Below are 22,761 nucleotides of genomic sequence, written 5' to 3'. Positions count from 1 at the left end.
CCATTCATTTACTTATTCAAAAGACGACTAAGTTTTTTCTCTGTGTATGCCAGAAGAATAAAAAAAAAAAGACAACCACATTTCCAGTTTCAAGCGCCTACAGTCCAGTAGGTAGATAATAAGGTTTTTTTTTTTTAATCCAGCTCAAATGTCTACTGTTTCTTTTTGGTCCTTAAGCAAGTCCATTTAGAAAAATCGGCCTTTCTGTTCATTTGGAACGGAAAACTGCTATGGGACGTGTCATTGGATTAATGGTCGAGTGTTTGAATGGGGGGCGGTGAGGGCTGTGTTCTTTGTGACTATAACTTCACTCTTTGCAATTCAAGCTCATCTCCATGTGACTATTATAGAGGAGACCATGTGTGACTTTGTCCTTTTTTCTGTCTTGAAAGGTACTCACAAATCTCTCCAGTTGGGCTTTTGAAAGTCCCTTCGAGTGTTAGGCCTCCTCTCTCTCCAGTGAGGATATTCCCCTTGGCAGTAGAGCTGATGCTCGATCTGTGGTTCAGGTCGGGGCTTTCCCAGTAAGATACAGACAGCTATTCACAGATCTGAGGGCCTCCCTTTTCTTCCGGGGCCGCCCTGGCAGTGTCCCAAGAGCTCACTGGCTTCTCACTCTAGACGGCAAGGAACAGTGTTGCCAAGACAAGTTCCTGGTTCGCCTTCCTCTGGAGAACCAGAGGAGCAGAGTCTCCTGAACTCACGTTTTTCCTTTGAGTTAGGATGCTTTTATCTTCATTCTCTTAACCTTAAGTAGCAAACAGACTGCCTTTTAAAAAAGAAACACCTAAGTAGAAGCTTTCTTAGAGAACAGGAGTATTTTTCATCAAATAGGAAAAATTTTCCCAAACTTACTCTTTCCTTTGCAACTTTGATTTGTTAGTATCTCAAAATAGCTTCTATTTTCATTGAGTTTCTGTGAAAGTTCACCTCCCCACCCCCCTGCAAAAAAAAAAAAAAGAGGGTGAAGAATTATTGAGCAGGACCTGGTGAATGAGGATGAAGAATAGGAAATGATAAAGAGGCTTCACAGGCTCTCTGGACAGGTCCTGGTCTGGGGTGCCGCCTGTTCCTCAAGGGGAGCTCTTTTAACCCTCTGGGTCTCCGTTTCCCCATTAGTGAGATGAGGAGGCTGCCCTCCTAGATCCCCAATTCCATACGGAGTGTAAGGCTTGGGAAGGTTATTCTAGGACTAGGCAGAGGAGTTATTGTAGGACTTTCAATTTTGTCTTAATCATCTTCCAGGATTAAAAGTTAAGCAGGACAGAATGCGTGAATAAAATGTCTGAATATTCAGAGCTGGCTTTGCCAAGTACAAGGGTGTTACCCTGGTCTTTGCCATCAGCTCATTATGCAACCCTGGGCAGGCCATGCTCTTGGACTGCTCCTTGCTTTGACTTTCTGCAGATGTTTGTGGTAATTCCAAACTCACTGAAGTGCTCCAAGGCTTAATTCAGGGCCATTAAGTCCTTGTAATTATGAGGAAGGAGGAGGCAATATGGAATTAAGTAGCTTACATACCATATGAAGCTTTGTATGTTGTAAATATTCCATTTAAAAAAGTGACAAAAGGTAAACGGTAGAATTCAGGTTCTTCAGTTCAGTAGCTCAGTCGTGTCCGACTCTGCATCCTATGGACTGCAGCCCACCAGGCTTCCCTGTCCATCACTGACTCCCAGAGCTTGCTCAAATTTGTGTCCATCGAGTTGGTGATGCCATCCAACCATCTCATCCTCTGTTGTCCCTTTCTCCTCCTACCTTCAATCTTTCTTCAATCAGGTTCTTAAGCCTGATTTATAAAATAATTGTTTTCTAATACTGCTTTTCACAATTAATGAAAAAACAGAAGAACCTGTACTTTGGGATGTACATCATTCCCATCTTTCCTTGCTATCTGCTGCTGCGTCGCTTCAGTCGTGTCCGACTCTGTGGGACCCCGTAGACGGCAGCCCACCAGGCTCCCCCGTCCCTGGGATTCTCCAGGCAGGAACACTGGAGTGGGTTGCCGTTGCCTTCTCCAATGCATGAAAGTGGAAAGTGAAAGTGAAGTCGCTCAGTCGTGTCCAACTCTTAGCGACCCCATGGACTGCAGCCTACCAGGCTCCTCCATCCATGGGATTCTCCAGGCAAGAGTACTGGAGTGGGGTGCCATTGCCTTGCTATCTAATACACTTTTAATTTGGAGTTTGTCATACTGTTTGTGTCTTTTATGTGTTGTCTGAATTTTGTCAGAAATGATCTGTGTTTGATAAATGAAAGGCAGTCTAAACCCTATTTTCTGGAACACTAGGAGAGTTTGCTTACAGCACTAAAGGATCAGAGACGGCAGCTGCGTTTCAAATACGTGAGTGTCCTCAGGAGGAATTTCTAGACCCACTGCTTGCTTAGAAAGTCAATCAGAAGCAGCATGATGGTCCACAATCGTGTCAGGAGTGCACACTGGCACAGTTGCTACAGAGACCAACGTGGCAGTTCTGGTTCTAAGCTCGTGCCGTAGAGCAGTGCTGTTCACACTCGGCCCCTGGAGCAGCATCAGCGTCACCTGGGAACCTGGCAGAAATGTACCCCAGCCTGCCGAGTCAGAGTCTCTGGGGATGGGCCTAATACTGGGTGTTTGAACAGGCCCTGCAGGAGACTCTGATCTCCTAAAGGTGAGAAGCCCCGGCTCAGAGAAGCGCATGCGCTGTGCACCAGGAGACACACAGGGAAGCTCCCTTCAGCTGCGGGCTCAGCTTCGGGCTCTCACTGAATCTTCCCCGCAAGCTCGTAAGCCTGTCAGGTACGAACCCCGTCACAGAGGCAATGAGAGACAGGGCGTGAGCACATGCTGGTGACCGCAGTGCCGTCTTCACGACCAGTCAGACACACTGGAGCAGTTTGTATCTCGATGGGAGGGGAGCACAGACAGCAGTTTCTTCTAGCTGGTTTTCTTTCCTTTTTCCTTACTCAGGTTCAGATCAGTTCAAAATAGAGCATGGCCTGCTCAGGTTAGATAAGAACAGAGATGAGTTCTGAATAAAGAAGTAAAATGCCTTTGTCTACCATAAAATTAAATGAAGAACAAAGAGATTAAAAAATAAAATTCTCAATTTCTCAAAGGTCATTTATTCCATTTTGTACTAACTTTTTCAAAACTCGTGGGGTTTCCTCATTTAGAAAAATATTTATTTTGTTTTCTTTCCTATGTCATGAGTTCTCTGATTTGGGCTTAAAACAGGAGACTCCAGAATTAGATTAGTAACTATTTCATGTCAACGGGCCTAACACTGCAGTATCTTCAGGGCTGAGGGTTTTGGACAGCTCCAGTGCGTGTAGTAACACCCAGGTTGGGCAGTGCCCCATTTCAGGAAGTCTTCTGAACGTCCTGCTTTTCCAGGTGAAGATCGTGGCGATGAATGAGGATGTGGCCCTCCGCTCGGCCCTGGATCAAAACCTAAAGAGCGCTGTGACCGCGGCTTTCCTCATGCTCCCCGAAAGCTTTTCTGAAGAAGACCTGTTTACAGAGATCGCCGGGCTCTCCTACTCAGGTTAGTAGGTTTCGTGCTGCACTTCCTGCCGAAAAGAGATTCGCTGTTGGAAGATCGAGCAGGCCCGACCCCCCTGCCCCTCGCTGGCAACAGAGGTTCTGGTCCCAGCACCTCTCTGAAGGTCTCTGCAGGAACCTGCCATCTGCCTCCTTGCCCCCAAGGTCTCTTCCTTTTCACATCTCTACATAGGCTAACCCTTCTGTTGTTGTTATCGTTAATTTTTATTTTGAAACACTTTCAGAGTACAGGTAAGTTTCAATAATCATCCAGAAAGCTATGCCCTTTCCCCAGAAACGACTCACACTTGTTTTATCATTCTCTCTGTATCAGTGATGTTCAGAAGTTGACAGCAGAACCCCCTGGAGGGCCTGTCAGAACAGACAAGACAGTCGATTTGGGAGGTCTGGGGCGGGGTCCCCAAAGTCTGTATTTCTCTCCCGTTCCTGGTGATGCTGATGCTCCTCCAGGGACCCGACTTGGAGAACCACTGCTCCCTCTCTGCACGTAATACGCCGCATGATGCATGTTCTTCTGAACTGTTAAGGAGTCGGGCACACGTGTCACATCCCCTTTAGGCCCATTACTTCAGTGTGTGTTTCCTAAGAACAGGGCATCCTCTCGCAGAACCACAGTGCAGGCGCCAAATAGCAACGATGCATCACTTCTATCAAACTGATAAGTTTCACTTCTAATGTTGTCGGTTGTCCCCATAATGTCCTTTCTAATATTTTATCCTCAAGTACATGATCCCGTCAGGGATCGCATAATGTATTTAGATGCCATCTCTTTTATCTTTTAATTTGTAATGTTTCCTCAGCCTTTCTTTGTCTCATATGACACTCACATATTTGCAGTCTGCAGACCAGTGATGTTGGTGCCCTGATAAGCAGTGTTTTCTCCTGTCTAAGCAAACTGGGGAGACATTTGAAGGTCAGGCCAGTATCCTATTTCTTACCAAACTTTCCCTCCAAGGGTGAATTTCCACTTAGGATTCTTGCTGGAAACAGTCTTTACTATGATGGGTGCAAAGTGGTGACTTGGCCACTCCACCTTTCCTCATATTAAGGAAACCTTTCTCCCTTGTTCTCCATTCATCTATTTATTTATCTGAATATTAACTTCCTTTCCCCTTAAGCCAGCTGTGCTCCTCAAAGTTATCAGGGGGAGGGGGAGGCCAAGAGGACAGAGCCTGGCCCCTCACTGTAGCCTTGGCCCCAGGAGCCCCCAGCGATCTGTTTAATGTGTTAAGAATTTGTGTATAATTCCATTTTCAGAAAATTAGTCTGTCTTCTAAACCATAGTTTGAAAACCACTATCTTAAATATCCCTCTTTCCCAACTTTTAAGTATGAGTCAGAGAACTCTGTGCTCAAATACTGCAGAGGCAGCTGACTCGTTCTCTGAATCCCTGTAGAGATAAGATTTCATGGAGACGCCGTGCTCACAGAGATGCGAAAGGTCTCGCTCTTCAGTCTTGTTCCCAAAATGTGTGTGTTGTGACCACAGCTGTCATGCAGCACGGGTGAGAAGGCAGGTAAAACAACCTTGGTCTCGGTTGCTTCCAGCATCTCATGGCAGCCTCGCTGCCTGTCAGCAAAGGCCAAGGGGACAGCATGGTGGGGCTGCATCCAGGAGGAACGTGTGGGGAGGGGCCCTCTGTCTAGGTGCCTCCCCGACCCCGCTCACCTGCGAGGAAAGGTGGACCTGAACCTTCGGTCGACTTTGTGGGAGAAGATGCAGAGCCGTCCTCTGCTCTGATCACGTCGTCAGCATCAGCTTAGTGTTAGGTGGACTCTAGGTTGCTGCTGTTGTTCAGTCACTCAGTCGTGTCCGGCTCTTTGTCATCCCATGGACTGCAGCATGCCAGGCTCCTCTGTCCTTTACCATCTCCCAGAATTTGCTCAAACTCATGTCCATCGAGTCGGTGATGCCATCCAACCATCTCATCCTCTGTCATCCCCTTCTCCTCCTGCCCTCAATCTTTCCCAGCATCAGGGTCTTTTCCAATGAGTCGGCTCTTCTCATCAAGTGGCCCAAGTATTGAAGTTTGAGCTTTAGCATCAGTCCTTCGAATGAATATTCAGGACTCATTTCCTTTAGGATTGCCTGGTTTGATTCATTGCAGTCCAAGGGACTCTCAAGAGTCTTCTCCAACACCACAGTTCAAAAGCATCAGTTCTTAAGTGCTCAGCTTTATTTATGGTCCAGCTCTCACATCCATACACAACTACTGGAAAAACCATAGCTTTGACTATACAGACCTTCGTTCACAAAATGACGTCTCTGCTTTTTAATACGCTGTCGAGGTTCGTCATAGCTTTCCTTCCAAGGAGCAAGCTCTTTTAATTGCATGACTCTAGGATTTCTCTATAAATTTCAAACATTGACTGAAGACATTTATTTACAGACTTTAAGTAAGCATTCAAGCTGCTTTCAATCTTGAGCTGACTTTTGTTCCGCCTCCTGAAAGGACCATGTCATACGCTCCTGGTTTCTCCTGTTGTTTAGTAAACACTTCCTAATTCGTAGCAGAATCATCTTCTGCTCCGCTTCTTCTAGAATATTCACTAAGAGCTGCTGTATAGCGATGCTGTTCCATAATCAGTGGGTCTGTAAGTGGGTAGGTGGGTGGATGCGTAGGTAGGCGGCTGAGCACTTACCCTTTACTCCACCACGGATCCTCATGGTGCCGCCTCCGCTCAGCAGACGTGTGTGTCCTGTGTCTCCTGTGCCACACACTGCGCTAGGCCGGGTGCGAGCTCGCAAGCGAGATGCGATGAATCTCCTCGTGGAGGTCATGTTCTTTTAGGGAGAGACTGACGGCAAAGAAGCAGTAGGCAGTTTCAGACAGCGGTGAGTGCCGTGAGGAGAAGAAAATACTGCAGGTTGAGGGTGAGGCTGTTTCTCAGTGGGTGGTTCAGGAAGGGCCTCCGAGGCAGGGGACGGTGTCTACGAGCCTGCCCGGGGCTGTTGGGGAAGAGCTGACCGATGAGTGCGTTGCTCCCCAGAGCCAGGTCTCACACCCTGCTGTGTCTGACCCCAGCCCCACAGCCTCTGGTCGCTCCCATTCCTCATCTCACCTCGTCCTGTTTTCTAGCCGTTACATTTGTTACTGTTTAATCAGCCTTGGTCTTCGAGTTTGGCCAAGTAGCCCATATCACTCATTTCACAAAGGCTGGCTTCTTTTTCCTGCAACACATAGGACATGATGCTTTATAGGTTCTCCCCAGAGAGGGCTGATTCCCACTCTGTGTGATCTCTACCTTGTGGATAAGACCTTTTCTAGAAAGTGTTCTCTAAGTCAGTTGTTTAGATTGGGAATATATTTTCCCATTGAAACATCATAATATATGATGGTTGTTGGTACGCCAGGACACAGTGTAATTAATGGTTAACTAGCCTGTGATATGATGGAACTAGACTGGGATGGTGCGGTTGGGGAAGGATCTAGACCCTGCAGGCAGGTGTCTTCTGTAGATGTGAGACTTGCCCCAGGTGATGTGTTGAAAGACCAGCTTTTTTACCTGCCTTTTGTAGGCTTCTGAGAACCCAGTATCCTTGAATTGATCAGATTCTAATCCCTTCTGGAAACCACCCAAACCTCCCAAGCCCTTAGAATATTCCAGATTTCAAATTACTCACCAACCTCATTTTTACTTACAACTTGGACATCTATTTTGCACCTGTTTTCAGTTGAGAGAGGTGATATGTTGTCCCTAACCTGCGAAGTTCCGTTTCTCCCTGGCGGAGTCTGGGGGACATGGAGAAAACAGTTGTCTCCGTGTCATTGGACAAGTTCCTGCCAGTAATTGTTGGTGGAGGCAAGATCTGTCAGTATTACTAGCAGTAATAATAATAATAATCCCTGTATTCTGTGTAGTATTTGAGGATCACTTTAACTGCCCCAGGGTCAGTATTTATGGCATTATCATTATAAATGGTGGTGAGAAAGGAGTGGGTGGAAGATGGGAGCCTGCAGAATTGGGGAGCAGAAAGCCCTCTAATCCTTCAGTTATTCTTAGAAGTCAGCATTTAAGCAAACAGAAAAGGAAACCGAATGGACTTTTAAAGGGCCACCTTCACGTTCTTGTGAAAGTGCAAACTACTGACTAGTGTTAGGTAATGATCCCTGGTTTAACATTTATCAAGTGAATCAGCGTCCCATACCTTATATAAAGAATTAAGGATGCAATGTCTGCTCTAAGGAGCTTCACATTAGTCAACATATGTGGTCATAGTGAGTCAGTGGCAGACTTCAAAACAGCCCAGGTGGAAAAGGCAGGGGTGTGTAAGTGCATGTCCCATTCAGGGAGGGAGGAGCGGATGGATGTGACAGAGGTCCACATCCGGCTGGTGGCCGGAGAAAGGCACATTCTTTGTCATATGTCAGGAATGACTTTCGGTACTTTGATCTAATAACTCATTTCATCCTCACACACAACCCTTTGATAGGGTGCTATATTATTGCCCCATTTAACAGATGAGAAAACCAAGGCCCAGGTCTGTCTCAGGTCAGTTGTCTGGTAGATTAGTAGGTGGTAGCGCTGGAATCTGAGCCCACACCCTTTTTGTAACTTTGTATTTTGTGTTGGTGTATAGCTGATGAACATGCTGCAGTAGTTCCGGGTGAGCAGCAGAGCAGCTCAACCACAGACACGTATCCACCCTCCCCCAAACGCCCCTCCATCCAGGCTGTCCCATAACACTGATAGAGTTCCACGTTAGTCTTCATTCTTAACCACTGAAATTCACTGCCTCTCTGGTGTTTTGGAGAAGAGGTTAGACCCGGGTTGGGCAGGGTGTTGAAGACAAAGTGAGCAGATGGGAATTTGATAACTAAGAGCCACAGAAGTTTTCTGGCATTGCAAGTTGGGCCAGGATTTGTGGTTGTGGAAAGATAACTTTGCCAGCAGTGTGCAGGAGGGAGAAAGACTGAGAATGAGAACGTTTTTTCCCTCAGCACATAATCACAAGAGTTTCCTCTGCTGGACGCCCTTCTAAGCTCTGGGGATAAGGCAGGCATGGCCCCGGCCCTCATGGCGCTTTCTCTGCAGTTGAAAAGCCCGACGGCAGACACGTGGCAGCACAGAACAGGGGAGGGGGCAGGCGTCACTTTGGTGCAACCAGAGACGGCCTCTCCCCAGGGGGACCTGAGCACTGGCGTCTGAGCACCCGTGAGGAGAGCCACGGGAGAGCTGACCAGGCAGCGAGGGGCCTGCAGGGAGGACGGTTGGGACCCGGCCGGTGTTGGGTCACCTCCAGAAATCCCCCGCCCCGTGGCACATAGCAGGCCCCTCTGCGTGTGGGTGGATGGACAGGGCGCAGCCAGTCTGGACGGCGATAAGCGCTCAGGCAGGGCCTCAGGACCATAACAGCCTCACGTGGAAACAGCTGCTCAGCTGGGTGTTCCGTTTAGTCACTAAGTCGTGTCCAGCTCTTCTGTGATCCCGTGGACTATAGCCCACCAGGCTCCTCTGTCCATGGGATTTCCCAGGCAAGAATACTGGAGTGGGTTCCATTTGCTTCTCCAGGGGATCTTCCCGACCCAGGGATCGAACCCACATCGCCTGCATTGGCAGGTGGATTCTTTACCACTGAGCCTCAGGAATCCCATTCTGTTTAGTACTTTGCTTTTTCTAATCATTATATTACTTCATGGAAGGCAGCATTAGTACAGAGTTTATAAGCTGGGGCTCTGCAGTCAGACACCTGGGTTCACCTCTTAGCTTTAACCTTAATTAACTTTCTGTCTTTGGACAAGTTTCTTATCTCCTTGTGACTCAGTTTCTTTCTCTCTAAAGGAGTTTTTTATACGGATGAAGCTAAATCATACATGTAAATTAAATTGTTTGTGCCTGGCACATCGTAAATGCTCAGTAAATGTTATCCTGCATTATTCTAGATCCATGTTTGCTTGTATTAACATAGGGCTTCCCTGGTGGCTCAGACGGTAAAGAATCTGCCTGCAGTGTGGGAGACCGAAGTCCATCCCTGGGTTGGGAAGATCCCCTGGAGGAGGAAATGACAATCTACTTCAGTATTCTTGCCTGGAGAACTCCATGGACAGCGGAGGCTGTCAGGCTATAGTCCTTGGCGTCACAAAGGGTCAGACACAACTGAGCAACTAACATACACACCACACAGCCACTTGCTGTAGACAGAAAGGCAAGGCTGCAGTCAGACCTGAGCCTGAACACCAGCCTCGTGGAGGTGCTGGAACCTTTCCGAGCCCGTTTTCTCCTTTGTAAAGGGGAAATAACTATTTCATAAGAAGATTTTCCATGAGATAATATGTATACAACCCCAGCATCACAGCTCACTGATGGTTGGCGCTCAGAAAATGACTCCTGTCATTATTCATCACTGTTACTGTGTATCATCGCTGGCTGCAGAGACTTTCCTCAGGCTGAGACACCCTGATCCGCCCAGTGCTTCAGTGACTGGTGGACACTCAGGCTGCCTTCATCTACCATTGTTTTACTAATGACATGACTATGGTTCACTTCGGCCAAATCTGTTTGGTAGGGAAGAGAGCAAAGGGGGACGCTAGCTTCCTTGGACACGTTCACCAAACTGGGATTATGTCGTCTGATATACTAACCACTAAACTGGTACATGTTGGCAAATGATGCGTGTCAGAGTTAGCAGAGGACTTAAGTCAGGTAGAGTCACTTGGCCCTTCACAGTCCTTGAGGAACGAAAAACCCTTCAACCGCTGACATGTGCGAGAGAGAGAATGGGTTTCTTTTTCGGTGCCAAACTGTCTGAACGCAGCCTCAGCTACTTCTAGGAACAAGACAAAGCAGTGAGGAAGTGCCAGCTGAGTGGTTCTTAGAGGAAAAAAAATTAGGAATGAGTGCCAGCCCTCTACAGTGCTAGTGAACATCCCCATTTCTGGATCCTGGTGGAAGCCAGTTAGACTTTTCCTCTGGGGCGAGAGCTCCTACGATTTCTTCCATGACAGTCACACCTCTGCCCTCGCCAGCAGTGTCCCTGGGTGACGTGGATGTTGGGAGTGACTCTCGCAGTCATTTGGAAACAGATTTCCGCAGGCTTGGCAAGCCTGAGCGCTTGCTGAAGCCTCGCTCGGAACGCTTCTTTACTCAGTCACTAGCTGGTTCCTGAGCGTGCCGCGCTCCTGAAAGGGTGTCAGTCACCACCCGTGTCTAACGTCTCTGGGTTACTTACTGTGTGTCTGGTAGTGTTCTAAGTGCTTTACATGTACTAACTCATTTAATCCTGGAAATTCATGAGCCTGCTGTACTGCTGCTCCGTATTGTACTGTGTCTGGAGATCCCGAAGCCAGAGCAGAAGGGAGCTCGTGCTGGGCCCTGCAGCTTCTAGTCCAGTGTGTGGGTGAACACAGGCGCTCTGGTCCAGGATCCTCGCTCCTCCCCTTCCCTGTCCTGCAGAGCGCCTGTGTGGCACATGCCCTTCCTGGCTCACACCGGAGACTATGGTAGGGACTGTAGGGCCGCTTGGGGCTCCTCCCCGTTCCTGGCCATCTTCCTGTGCTTGTGTTTCCTTCTTTGCACTTTCTACCTTCTGAGGTACTGTTTATTTGTTGGGTTTCTTGTCTCTGGTCTTTGTTCCACCTCTAGGATGTGGAAGGCAGACGTATGTTCTTGTGTTGTTCACTCTCCTTTAGTGATTATAGTGGCACCTGACAGATACTAGGTGCTCGGTAAATAGTTAGGGGACGGGTGGGTGGATGGATGGCTGTGGTACTGGTTCCTTCCTGAATCAGTATCGTAAACCTGATGTTTCCTGCACCTATTTGTGTTCTCTAAAGTGTGCAAGAGAAAAATTTATATATGATTCAAATGTATAGCACCAACGCATCAACCATTTATTCTTACCTCATTCTCCTCCATGTGTGAGTTAGTGAAGTGATGATATAGTTTCTGCAGCCACGGAGATATTTTTGAGGATGTATTTTGAATGGTGTGTTAGGCTACCTCCTAGAAATGCTGCCTTAGTCACCTTTGTTGAAATAATAATTTTTTCCACATGCAAAAGAATGAAGTTGGACCCCTAACACACCCTACACAAAATTAACTCAAAATAGATCATGGCTGAGTCTTCCCAGGAGTCACTCAGTTCACTTTAGTCGTTCAGTTGTGTCTGACTCTTTGCGACCCATGAATCGCAGCATGCCAGGCCTCCTTGTCCATCACCAACTCGCGAAGTTCACTCAGACTCACGTCCATCGAGTCAGTGATGCCATCCAGCCATCTCGTCTTCTGTTGTCCCCTTCTCCTCCTGCTCCCAGTCTCTCCCAGCATCAGAATCTTTTCCAATGAGTCAACTCTTCGCATGAGGTGGCCAAAGTACTGGAGTTTCAGCTTTAGCATCATTCCTTCCAAAGAAATCCCAGGGCTGATCTCCTTCAGAATGGACTGGTTGGATCTCCTTGCAGTCCAAGGGACTCTCAAGAGTCTTCTCCAACACCACAGTTCAATAGCATCAATTCTTCGGCGCTCAGCTTTCTTCACAGTCCAACTCTCACATCCATACATGACCACAGGAAAAACCATAGCCTTGACTAGATGGACCTTTGTTGGCAAAGTAATGTCTCTGCTTTTCAATATGCTATCTAGATTGGTCATAACTTTTCTTCCAAGGAGTAAGCATCTTTTAATTTCATGGCTGCAGTCACCATCTGCAGTGATTTTGGAGCCCAAAAAAATAAAGTCTGACACTGTTTCCCCATCTATTTCCCATAAAGTTATGGGACCAGGTTCCATGATCTTTGTTTTCTGAGTGTTGAGCTGTAAGCCAACTTTTTCACTCTACACTTTCATCCAGAGGCTTTTTAGTTCCTCTTCACTTTCTGCCATAAGGGTGGTATCATCTGCATATCTGAGGTTATTGATATTTCTCCCGGCAATCTGGATTCCAGCTTGTGCTTCTTCCAGCCCAGTGTTTCTCATGATGTACTCTGCATATAAGTTAAATAAGCAGGGTGACAATATACAGCCTTGACGTACTCCTTTTCCTATTTGGAACCACTCTGTTGTTCCATGTCCAGTTCTAACTGTTGCTTGGGGCCACCCAAGACAGGCGGGTCATGGTAGAGAGGTCTGACAGAATGTGGTCCACTGGAGAAGGGAATGGCAAACCACTTCAGTATTCTTGCCTTGAGAACCCCATGAACAGTATGAAAAGGCAGAATGATAGGATACTGAAAGAGGAACTCCCCAGGTCAGTAGGTGCCCAACATGCTACTGGAAATCAGTGGAGAAATAACTCCAGAAAGAATGAAGGGATGGAGCCAAAGCAAAAACAATACCCAGTTGTGGATGTGACTGGTGATAGAAGCAGGGTCCGATGCTGTAAAGAGCAATATTGCATAGGAACCTGGAATGTCAGGTCCATGAATCAAGGCAAATTGGAAGTGGTCAAACAGGAGATGGCAAGAGTGAACGTCGACATCCTAGGAATCAGCGAACTAAAATGGACTGGAATGGGTGAATTTAACTCAGATGACCATTATATCTACCACTGCGGGCAGGAATCCCTTAGAAGAAATGGAGCAGCCATCATGGTCAACAAAAGAGTCCAAAATGCAGTACTTAGATGCAATCTCAAAAATGACAGAGTAATCTCTGTTCGTTTCCAAGGCAAACGATTCAATATCACAGTAATCCAAGTCTATGCCCCAACCAGTAATGCTGAAGAAGCTGAAGTTGAACAGTTCTATGAAGACCTACAAGACCTTTTCGAACTGACACCAAAAAAAAAGATGTCCTTTTCATTATAGGGGACTGGAATGCAAAAGTAGGAAGTCAAGAAACACCTGGAGTAACAGGCAAATTTGGCCTTGGAATATGGAATGAAGCAGGGAAAAGACTAATAGTTTTGCCAAGAAAATGCACTGGTCATAGCAAAACCCTCTTCCAACAACACAAGAGAAGACTCTATACATGGACATCACCAGATGGTCAACACCGAAATCAGATTGATTATATTCTTTGCAGCTAAAGATGGAGAAGCTCTATACAGTCAGCAAAAACAAGACCAGGAGCTGACTGTGGCTCAGATCATGAACTCCTTATTGCCAAATTCAGACTTAAATTGAAGAAAGTAGGGAAAACCACTAGACCATTCAGGTATGACCTAAATCAAATCCCTTATGATGTGGAAGTGAGAAATAGATTTAAGGGACTAGATCTGATAGATAGAGTGCCTGATGAACTATGGACGGAGGTTTGTGACATTGTACAGGAGACAGGGATCAAGACCATTCCCATGGAAAAGAAATGCAAAAAAGCAAAATGTCTGTCTGAGGAGGCCTTACAAATAGCTCTGAAAAGAAGAGAAGTGTAAAGCAAAGGAGAAAAGGAATAAGCATCTGAATGCAGAGTTCCAAAGAATAACAAGAAGAGATAAGAAAGCCTTCCTCAGCAATCAATGCAAAGAAATAGAGGAAAACAACAGAATGGGAAAGACTAGAGATCTCTTCAATAAAATTAGAGATACCAAAGGAACATTTCATGCAAAGATGGGCTCAATAAAGGACAGAAATGGTATGGACCTAACAGAAGCAGAAGATATTAAGAAGAGGTGGCAGGAATACAGAACTGTACAAAAAAGATCTTCAAGACCAAGATAATCATGATGGTGTGATCACTCACCTAGAGTGTGAAGTCAAATGGGCCTTAGAAAGCATCACTACAAACAAAGCTAGTGGAGATGATGGAATTCCAATTGAGCTATTTCAGATCCTGAAAGATGATGCTGTGAAAGTGCTGCATGCAATATGCCAGCAAATTTGGAAAACCCAGCAGTGGCCACAGGACTGGAAAAGGTCAGTTTTCATTCCAGTCCCAAAGAAAGGCAGTGCCAAAGAATGCTCAAACTACCACACAATTGCACTCATCTCACACACTAGTAAAGTAATGCTCAAAATTCTCCAAGCCAGGCTTCAGCAGTACGTGAACCGTGAACTTCCAGATATTCAAGCTTGTTTTAGAAAAGGCAGAGGAAACAGAGATCAAATTGCCAACATCCGCTGGATCATGAAAAAAGCAAGAGAGTTCCAGAAAAACATATATTTCTGCTTTATTGACTATGCCAAAACCTTTGACTGTGTGGATCACAATAAACTGTGGAGAATTCTAAAAAAGATGGGAATACCAGACCACCTGACCTGCCTCTTGAGAAACCTATATGCAGGTCAGGAAGCAACAGGAGTCACTAGTGGTAAAGAATCCGCCTGCCAGTACAGGAGATGCAAGAAACACAGGTTAGATCCTGGGTTGGGAAAGCCCCCTGGAGCAGGAGATAGCACCACACTCCAGTACTCGTGCCTGGAAGATTTCATGGGCAGAGGAGCCTGACGGACTATAGCCTCTGGGGCTACAAAGAGTCAGACACAACTGAGTGACTGAGCACACACACACAGATCATGGACATAAGAGCTAAAACCATAAGACTTTTAGAAGAGTCAGTTTGAATTATACAGTGTTTTCTTAAATATCTACCGAAAGCAACAAAAGAAGAAGTAGATAAATGGGACTGTATAAAAATTAAAACTTCTATGCTGCAAACAAAACCATCAAGAAAGTGAAAAGACAGCCTATGAAATGAAAAGAAATACTTGCAAATCATTTATCTGATAAGGAACTTGTGTCTGGAATATTTAAAGAATTCTTAGAACACAAAAGACAAGTAACCCAATATAGAAATGGGCAAAGGATTTGTATAGACTATTTTTTGAGAGGAAGTATACAAATAGCAAATAAGCACATGAAAAGGTGCTCAGCATCATTCTTCATTTCTTTGCAACCCTATGGACTCTTCCATCAATGGAATTCTCCAGGCCAGAATACTGGAGTGGGTAGCCTTTCTCTTCTCCAGGGGATCATCCCAACCCAGGGATCGAATGAACTCAGGTCTCCTGCATTGCAGGTGGATTCTTTACCAGCTGAGCCACAAGGGAAGCCCAAGAATACTGGAGTGGGAGCCCATCCCTTCTCCAGTGGATCTTCCAGACTCAGGAATTGAACTAGGGTCTCCTGCATTGCAGGCAGAATCTTTACCAACTGAGCTACCAGGGAAGCCCACTTTACATACAAATAGCAGATAAGCACATGAAAAGGTGCTCAGCAGCATTAGACCCCAGTTCACACCCAAAGCCTATGATCAAAATACAAATGAGAACAGGTGTTGATGAGGCTGTGAAGAAATTGACCTGCATACATTGCTGAAGGAATGTAAATAACATAGCCACTTTGGAAAAAACAGTTCGGCAGTTCCTCAAAATATTAAAGCAACTATGTGACCTAGCGATTCTACTCCTGGGTATCTACCCAAGACAAATGAAAATATATATCCACACAAAAACTCTTATGCAAATGTTCAGGGCAGGGTTATTCATAAAAAAAAAAAAAGGCCCGAAATGCCTATCAACTGAGAGATGGATATATAAAATGTACATCCACCCAGTGGAATATTATTTAGCCATAAACAGGAATAAGTACTGATAGGTGCTCCAACATGATGAACTTTAAAAACATCATGCTAATCAAGAGACCGTGTATTGTGCAGTTCCACTCATATAAAGTGTTCAGAATAGGAAAATCTATATATAGAGAAAGTGGATTAGTCTGTGTGGGGCTGAGGGTGGAAGCAGGGAAGAAAAGTGACTGCTGGTGGTACAGGGTTTCTTTTAAGGAGGCTGAAATGGTCTAAAGTTAGATGGTTGCATAACCCTGTAAATACAGTAAAAAAAAAAAACAACAAAAAAAAAACCCACCATAGAATTATGTGCTTTATATAAGAATTATATGGTATGTGAATTATATCTCAAAAAAAAGAAAAACCTGTTTAAAATGAATATTATGTTGCACATATCAGCTTCCAGTTTGAGCTCCTATTCCTGACCACTCCCACATCAGGAGTCCTGGGCACTAACCTGCTCTGAAATGCTGTTTTCATGTCACTTGCTGCTTGAGGCAGAGTCTGTATCTTTGTATGCCCTGAGTCCAGCACAGCTCCCGGCACTTAGAAGCCACCCAGATATTTACTGAACGGAGATGACAGGAGTGTGGCAGTTCGTCTAAGAGGGAAAGTTAGCCTGCCAGTGTCGTAGAAACCCAGGGCTTCCTGCACCCTCTGCCCTGCCCCTCCCATATACACATCATGACAGCAGTACTGTCTGCTCACTGTGGACAGAGCATCCTCTGATACCTTAATCACTGAAACCTAAAGGCAGTCTTGTGAGGTTCGTGTGACTGTTGCAGAGAAGGAAGCTGATTGAGAAAGGTTAAGTAACTCACCCCCAGTCTCCCAGGGATATGGCCAGACCTGAGAGCCGGGCCTTTCCGCTCACACCCTTATGTTCCTAATAAGGTTCCTGACTGCTGGGGACGTGCTGGAATCATGGAGCAGGCCAGCTCCAAATGGACTACAAGCCTCTGAATTTGTCTTACTTCAGGTCAAGGAGAGATTACCCTTTTGTCTAGCCATCGCATTAGACAGGCTGTTCTCTGGCTTGGGTAGTTAAGAGTTAAACTCCCGTAAAATACAAGTCAGCAGTCAGTTTTTCCTCAATCTCTGTATTTTGTTGTGAGCGTATCTGTGGAGGTAAGAAAAATTGATTCTTAGGATCAGATGCTGGTTCATGCTGTGTCCACAATTTTATTCATTTTGTTCTGAAGCAGCGGGTGATAAGCCCATTTGCTTGCTGTTCCCCATGGCTGAGCTGGTTCTGCTGCACAGCAGTGGGAGAAATCCAATTCAGCAGACATTTATGGATCTGCCTTCATGTGCCAGGCAGCGGGCGTGGAGCCGGGGTCACAGGGACGAATACGCTTTGGTCCCTGTTTGCACAAAGTCCTTAATGTTTCCCAGCTCCTTTCATCGTGGCCGGCAGTTGTTGTTTGGGGAGGGTTTGGATCGTCTGCCTTTAAATTTTGGTAAAATATAGTCCCTCTCTCAGAAAGTTACTGTCTAAAATGTAAGAGCTTTTGTTTGTTAAATGTACAGGAGGTAAGGAGGTGGCATAAATATTTAGATCTCGACAGTGGTGCACTGATGCTTCAATTCTGAGCCAGCTGTGTGGAACTCAGAGTTAGATGACATTTCATCCCTTCAGGGAGAAGAAGAAAACATTTATAGGCTCTGAATGAAAGCATGAGGGTATATACACAATTCAAAGTCAACCCAGCTGCCTCTCCATTCACATTTGCTGGGACAGCATGTCTGTGCATCCATGAACTTACTTCAGAACGCTAGAGGTAGTGAGCCAGCATTACAGAAGTGAGGGAAAGGGGGGAAATTACAGGGGAGAATTACAGAGTGAAGTGAAGTTAGCACCTGAAATGTCACTGCCCTGATCCTGGGACGTGGCCGGGCCTTGGGCAGGTTGTTGTTGCTCCTTGTCCTCGTCCGTGAGACTGAGGATAATCAGCACCTTCCTTGTCAGACTTGGCATCCTTAAATGAGACAGCAGATGTGGAGCACATGCCATTAAGGAGCCCACAGTAAATGTGTCTCTTATTAGAGTAAACATAACCATTTAAAAATAGTCTTTTGTCTTGTTTTTTTACAAAGTTGTTTCCTTTTGGTACTTTTGTGTCCTGGCTTCTCAGCTGCACATTATTCCATGGTCATTTTCCATCTCTGTGTGTGGTTCCGGTAACTCTTAGTGGGTGAGCCCTGGTCCACGGTTGGTGTGGGCGCACCCTGGTCTACGGTTGGCGCGGGTGCGCCCCAGTCCCCGGTCAGTGTGGGTGGTCCGTGGTCAGTGTGGGTGCGCCCTGGTCTGTGGTCGGTGTGGGCGCACCCCAGTTCGTGGTCGGTGTGGGTGCGGCCTGGTCCATGGTCGGTGTGGGTGGTCCATGGTCGGTGTGGGTGGTCTGTGGTCGGTGTGGGTGGTTTGCGGTTGGTGTGGGTGCGCCCCAATCCGTGGTCAGTGTGGGTGCACCCCGATCTGTGGTCGGTGTGGGTGGTCCGTGGTCCCTGGTCATTGTGGGTAGTCCATGGTCTGTGCTTGGTGTGGGTGCACTGTTCCCCTGTTGAGGGACATTTGGTTGCTGCCAGGATTTCAGTGTTGTAAATCGCATATTAAAAAGCAGAGACATTACTTTGCCAACAAAGGTCCGTCTAGTCAAGGCTATGGTTTTTCCTGTGGTCATGTATGGATGTGAGAGTTGGACTGTGAAGAAAGCTGAGCACCAAAGAATTGATGCTTTTGAACTGTGGTGTTAGAGAAGACTCTTGAGAGTCCCTTGGACTGCAAGGAGATCCAACCAGTCCATCCTGAAGGAGATCAGTCCTGGGTGTTCATTGGAAGGACTGATGCTGAAGCTGAAACTCCAATACTTTGGCCACCTCATGCGAAGAGTTGACTCATTGGAAAAGACTCTGATGCTGGGAGGGATTGGAGGCAGGAGGAGAAGGGGACGACAGAGGATGAGATGGCTGGGTGGCATCACCAACTCGAAGGACATGAGTTTGAGTGAACTCCGGGAGTTGGTGATGGACAGGGAGGCCTGACATGCTGTGATTTGTGGGGTTGCAAGGAGTTGGACACGGCTGAGTGACTGAACTGAACTGAAATTGTGCTTCAGTGAAGAGCTGTGTGTGTGGAGGGTGTTCACTGGCTTCCTGGGAGACCTCAGACCGGTTCCATCGTCCCCGTGTCCCTGTTCCCTTCCTGCCATGTGGGGAGGCGGCAGTGCCCACCTGAGGGGACGGCCGTGTGCGCAGACGAGGTAGGATGATGACCCAGATCCTCAGCAAGCTTCACCTCCTGGCCTCTGTTTGGGTTTGGGGCTTGGGGCTCGCTCTCCAGAGATGAAGCTTTGTCAGTCACAGCTTCCAGAAGGACTATAGCAGTGTACGAGTCAAGAGCATTACGTGAGAGAACCAGTTTCTCTACCCTCTCACTAGCAGTCATCCTCGTGTGTAATTGTGTAAACAAACAGAAAATGCTGTCGTCTGTGTTTGAGCGGCTCGTTAGGGCAGTGAGAGGACAGGACTCACTCGAGCTCACTGCCCTAACCAGTCCCCACCTCATCTCACAGAGGTCAGGTTCCAGAGGCTGTCCATGAATCTTTTCCAAAGCTTGTCTCCACACGGTCCTTTGAAGCTTAAAAATCCAGTGTATTTTATTCTTCACTGAGGTACATACTTACTGTTGGGTATCTGATAATTTTTCCAACAATTATGGCCTGATGTCGGAGCTGCCCTATGGGCCCAGCAGCATGCCCCTTCACTCACCAGGACTCCCTGTCCCAGGGGAGCCCCCTGTATGGGCAGCATGGACCCTTCTGGGGGGCTGCGCTGGCTTCTGGGCTTGCGCATAGGCAGGGCTGGCTTCTGGGCATGCGCATAGGCGAGGCTGCACCCTGGCCCAGGAGCTGCCTGTGGCTGCTGGCCTGCAGGTGGTCCGGACTTGTCCACGGGTGACTGGCTGTAGGGCCTGCGGTGGTTCTGGCCTGCTGGATAGCAGGCTGGTGCTGACGGGCTGGACGGAGGACACCAAGATGGCCCTGACCAGCAGCGGAATAATCATGGGCGGAATGAGCTCCTCAGGAGGGTGGCCATCAGCACCTCTGTCCCCAGGAGGAGGCCTTGTTGCCTCTTGCTTCTCTAGATCAGCAGTTCACCACTTGCAACTTTTTAAAGTTATATCTGCTTTAAAGTTCATCTTACATGTAATCTGTGTCCTTGTCAAATATAATAAGGTTATTTATATTCACAGAGTACCTCAAAAGCCCTCATACAAATGCAGTAGGCAGGGCCAAGCTGAGTGAGCAGCACCAAGGATGAGATAACACACAACCCCCGTCTCTGATTGGTCACAGGCAGAGTTTTGTTAACAAGATGAAAGTTTATAAATAGAGAAGCTTGTGCATTGGAAAAACAAGTGCATATTAACTGTCAGGGTGACTTCCTTCTGTACTTCGGTATATTTTAACTGGCTAAAGGGCTTTGTTGTTTGAGAGGCTCTATTTTCCCCAAAACAAGTGCCTGCATTCCTGGGCTGCTGTGTTCACGTCTTGAAGGTGAAAAAGCCAGTGTTTCGAGTGAGAGATCCTGCCAGGCTGACCTGGTGCACTGTCAGCTGGGGGGCTTTGGTTCACAGGTCATTTGGGGGCCTGCAGTCCACAGGGCAGACTCTGAAGTCGCAGTGCGAAACTGGTTTTGTGCTTATTTTAACCAGGTGACTTTCGGATGGTGGTTGGAGAGGATAAGGCAAAAGTGTTGAATATCGTGAAGCCCAACATGGCCCACTTCCGGGAGCTGTACGGCAGCATTCTGCAGGAGAGCCCCCAGGTGGTGTATAAGGCCCAGCAGGGCAGCCTGGAGGTGAGCGGTCGGTGGGACATCACGGGTCCGTCCTGAGGCGGGAGCCCGTTTAAGGGGAAAAGTCGAGTGCGCAGTATGACCAGTGTGGTAACTATTCATAGAAAGTGCGTTTTGCGTGTAAACGTGTTCTCTGTGTGTTTGAAATAAGGCTAAAAGGTCGCATAAGAAACTAGTGACAGACAGGAGGCTGCCTCTGGAGAAGGGCCAGGGGCTGACATGAGCCGGGTGGGGGCGGTCTTCACCGTGTGTACCTTTTTGCCATTTGAACTTCTTGCTACATATATTAATTATTAATCAGAAAAAAATAGAAGCAAACTCTGAAATTACCTTCTCTTCGCCTCCAAACCCATCTGCCTCCCAGAGGTAGTCTTATTCACAGGTTGGTGTGTTTGCTTCCAGATCTCATTGCATGCGCTTCTGTGTGTATTTGTCCATGTATAGACATGTAGGAAGTGGCTTGGTCTTTTTCATTTGGTTTTATTTTACATAAATGTATTCATATATGTTATTCTGAAGCTTGTTTTTCCCCCACTTGTTATATGTATTGTGTCTTGGGACTTTTCTTTTGACATAGCAGACAAAACTTTCTTTCAAGGCAAAAAAATACTAAATTTTTTGAAAATAAAGAAGAGCCCCTCCTTTGAGAAATGTAACTTTGATTTAAGATTTTTTTAACTATAAGATTCATGGTTTTTTTATCTTTAAGATAACACCATTCTACTTTTTTAATGCTCTTTCTTTTCCAACTAATACAAGCAATTAATATCATGTTGAATAACAAATTAATGGTATTTCTAGAACTGAAAGGCAACTTTAAAAACTAGGAATTATTTTGAATGTAACATTGGAGAATACACCATGAATGCCCAGAAAACCCACCACTCAGTTTAACAGATTTTGCCGTGTTTGCTTTAGATTGAGGTTTTTTGTTTTTAATTTTTACTTTTCTCAAAGTGATGCCTGCACACTTTAAAACCCAGGTGATACCCCAAGGTTTTGAACAAAAAACAGCAGTTCCGTGCTGCACAGCTTCCTACTTGTCTGTGCTACTTCCCAGAGCAACTGGTCTCATCTCCTTCACTGAGTCTTCTGGTGTTTACTTCCATATTTACAAGTAAAATGACTTGACTGTTATTTCTTGATTTTTAAAAAAGTTTTGTACTTTTTTTGTTATCTTTTTATGGAACGTGAGGTTTTTTTACTCTCATGCACTCCATCCACACACACACACTCTTTCATGCTCTATCTCTTTCTCTCCCTGTCTCTCCCCACCACCACTCACCTATGCTCCATATATAGTTATTACATGGGCTTCCCAGATGGCCCATCTGGGAAAATGAATCCATCCACCTGCAATGCAGTAGACCTGAGTTCGAGCCCTGGATCAGGAAGATCCCCTGGAGGAGGGCATGGCAACCCACTCCAGTAGTCTTCCCTGGAGAATCCCATGGACAGAGGAGCCTAGACAGCTATAGTCCATGGAATTGAAAAGAGTTGGACACAACTGAGGTGACTGAGCATGCATGTATAATAATTATTATATAATTTTAAATTAATAGTCAATATTTACTTTATTAGGACAACTGGCTTTTTTCATTGCTGGGATATACTACTGTGAAATTTAGTTTCCTGTACAACTTTGTTTTTCTTGGAGTTAATCAGTCCATTTGTTCTGACTTTCTTGGTTTTCTCATTGTTGTTGTTCATTTGCTAAGTCATGTCTGACTCTTTGCGACCCCATGGACTGCAGCACTCCAGGCTTCCCTGCCCTTCACTGTTTGAGCTTCCTTGAATTTACTCAGACTCACATGCCTTGAGTCAGTGATGCCATCCAACCATCTCATCCTCTGCCAACCCCCTTCTCCTCCTGCCCTCAGTCTTTCCCAGCATCAGAGTCTATTCCAATGAGCCGG

The 22,761-nt window shown here is 46.4% G+C and overlaps 1 protein-coding gene across 3 annotated transcripts in view; it reads left to right on the top strand.

The window, feature by feature from the left end:
• The window catches only part of TAMM41 (TAM41 mitochondrial translocator assembly and maintenance homolog), a 52,450-nt gene that overhangs the window by 11,746 nt on the left and 17,943 nt on the right, over nt 1–22,761 (top strand). For all 3 annotated transcript variants that reach the window (XM_061397122.1, XM_061397124.1, XM_061397123.1), the window contains exons 4-5: nt 3,377–3,527; nt 20,703–20,848. In XM_061397122.1, the coding sequence (XP_061253106.1) occupies nt 3,377–3,527; nt 20,703–20,848 (297 nt within the window). The remainder of the gene's footprint in view (nt 1–3,376; nt 3,528–20,702; nt 20,849–22,761) is intronic.

Source organism: Bos javanicus, chromosome 22 (genome assembly GCF_032452875.1).
Source record: "Bos javanicus breed banteng chromosome 22, ARS-OSU_banteng_1.0, whole genome shotgun sequence".
Taxonomy (NCBI): Eukaryota; Metazoa; Chordata; class Mammalia; order Artiodactyla; family Bovidae; genus Bos; species Bos javanicus.
The sequence above is the reverse complement of the archived record's forward strand: the minus strand, read 5'-3'. Positions and strand labels throughout refer to the sequence as shown.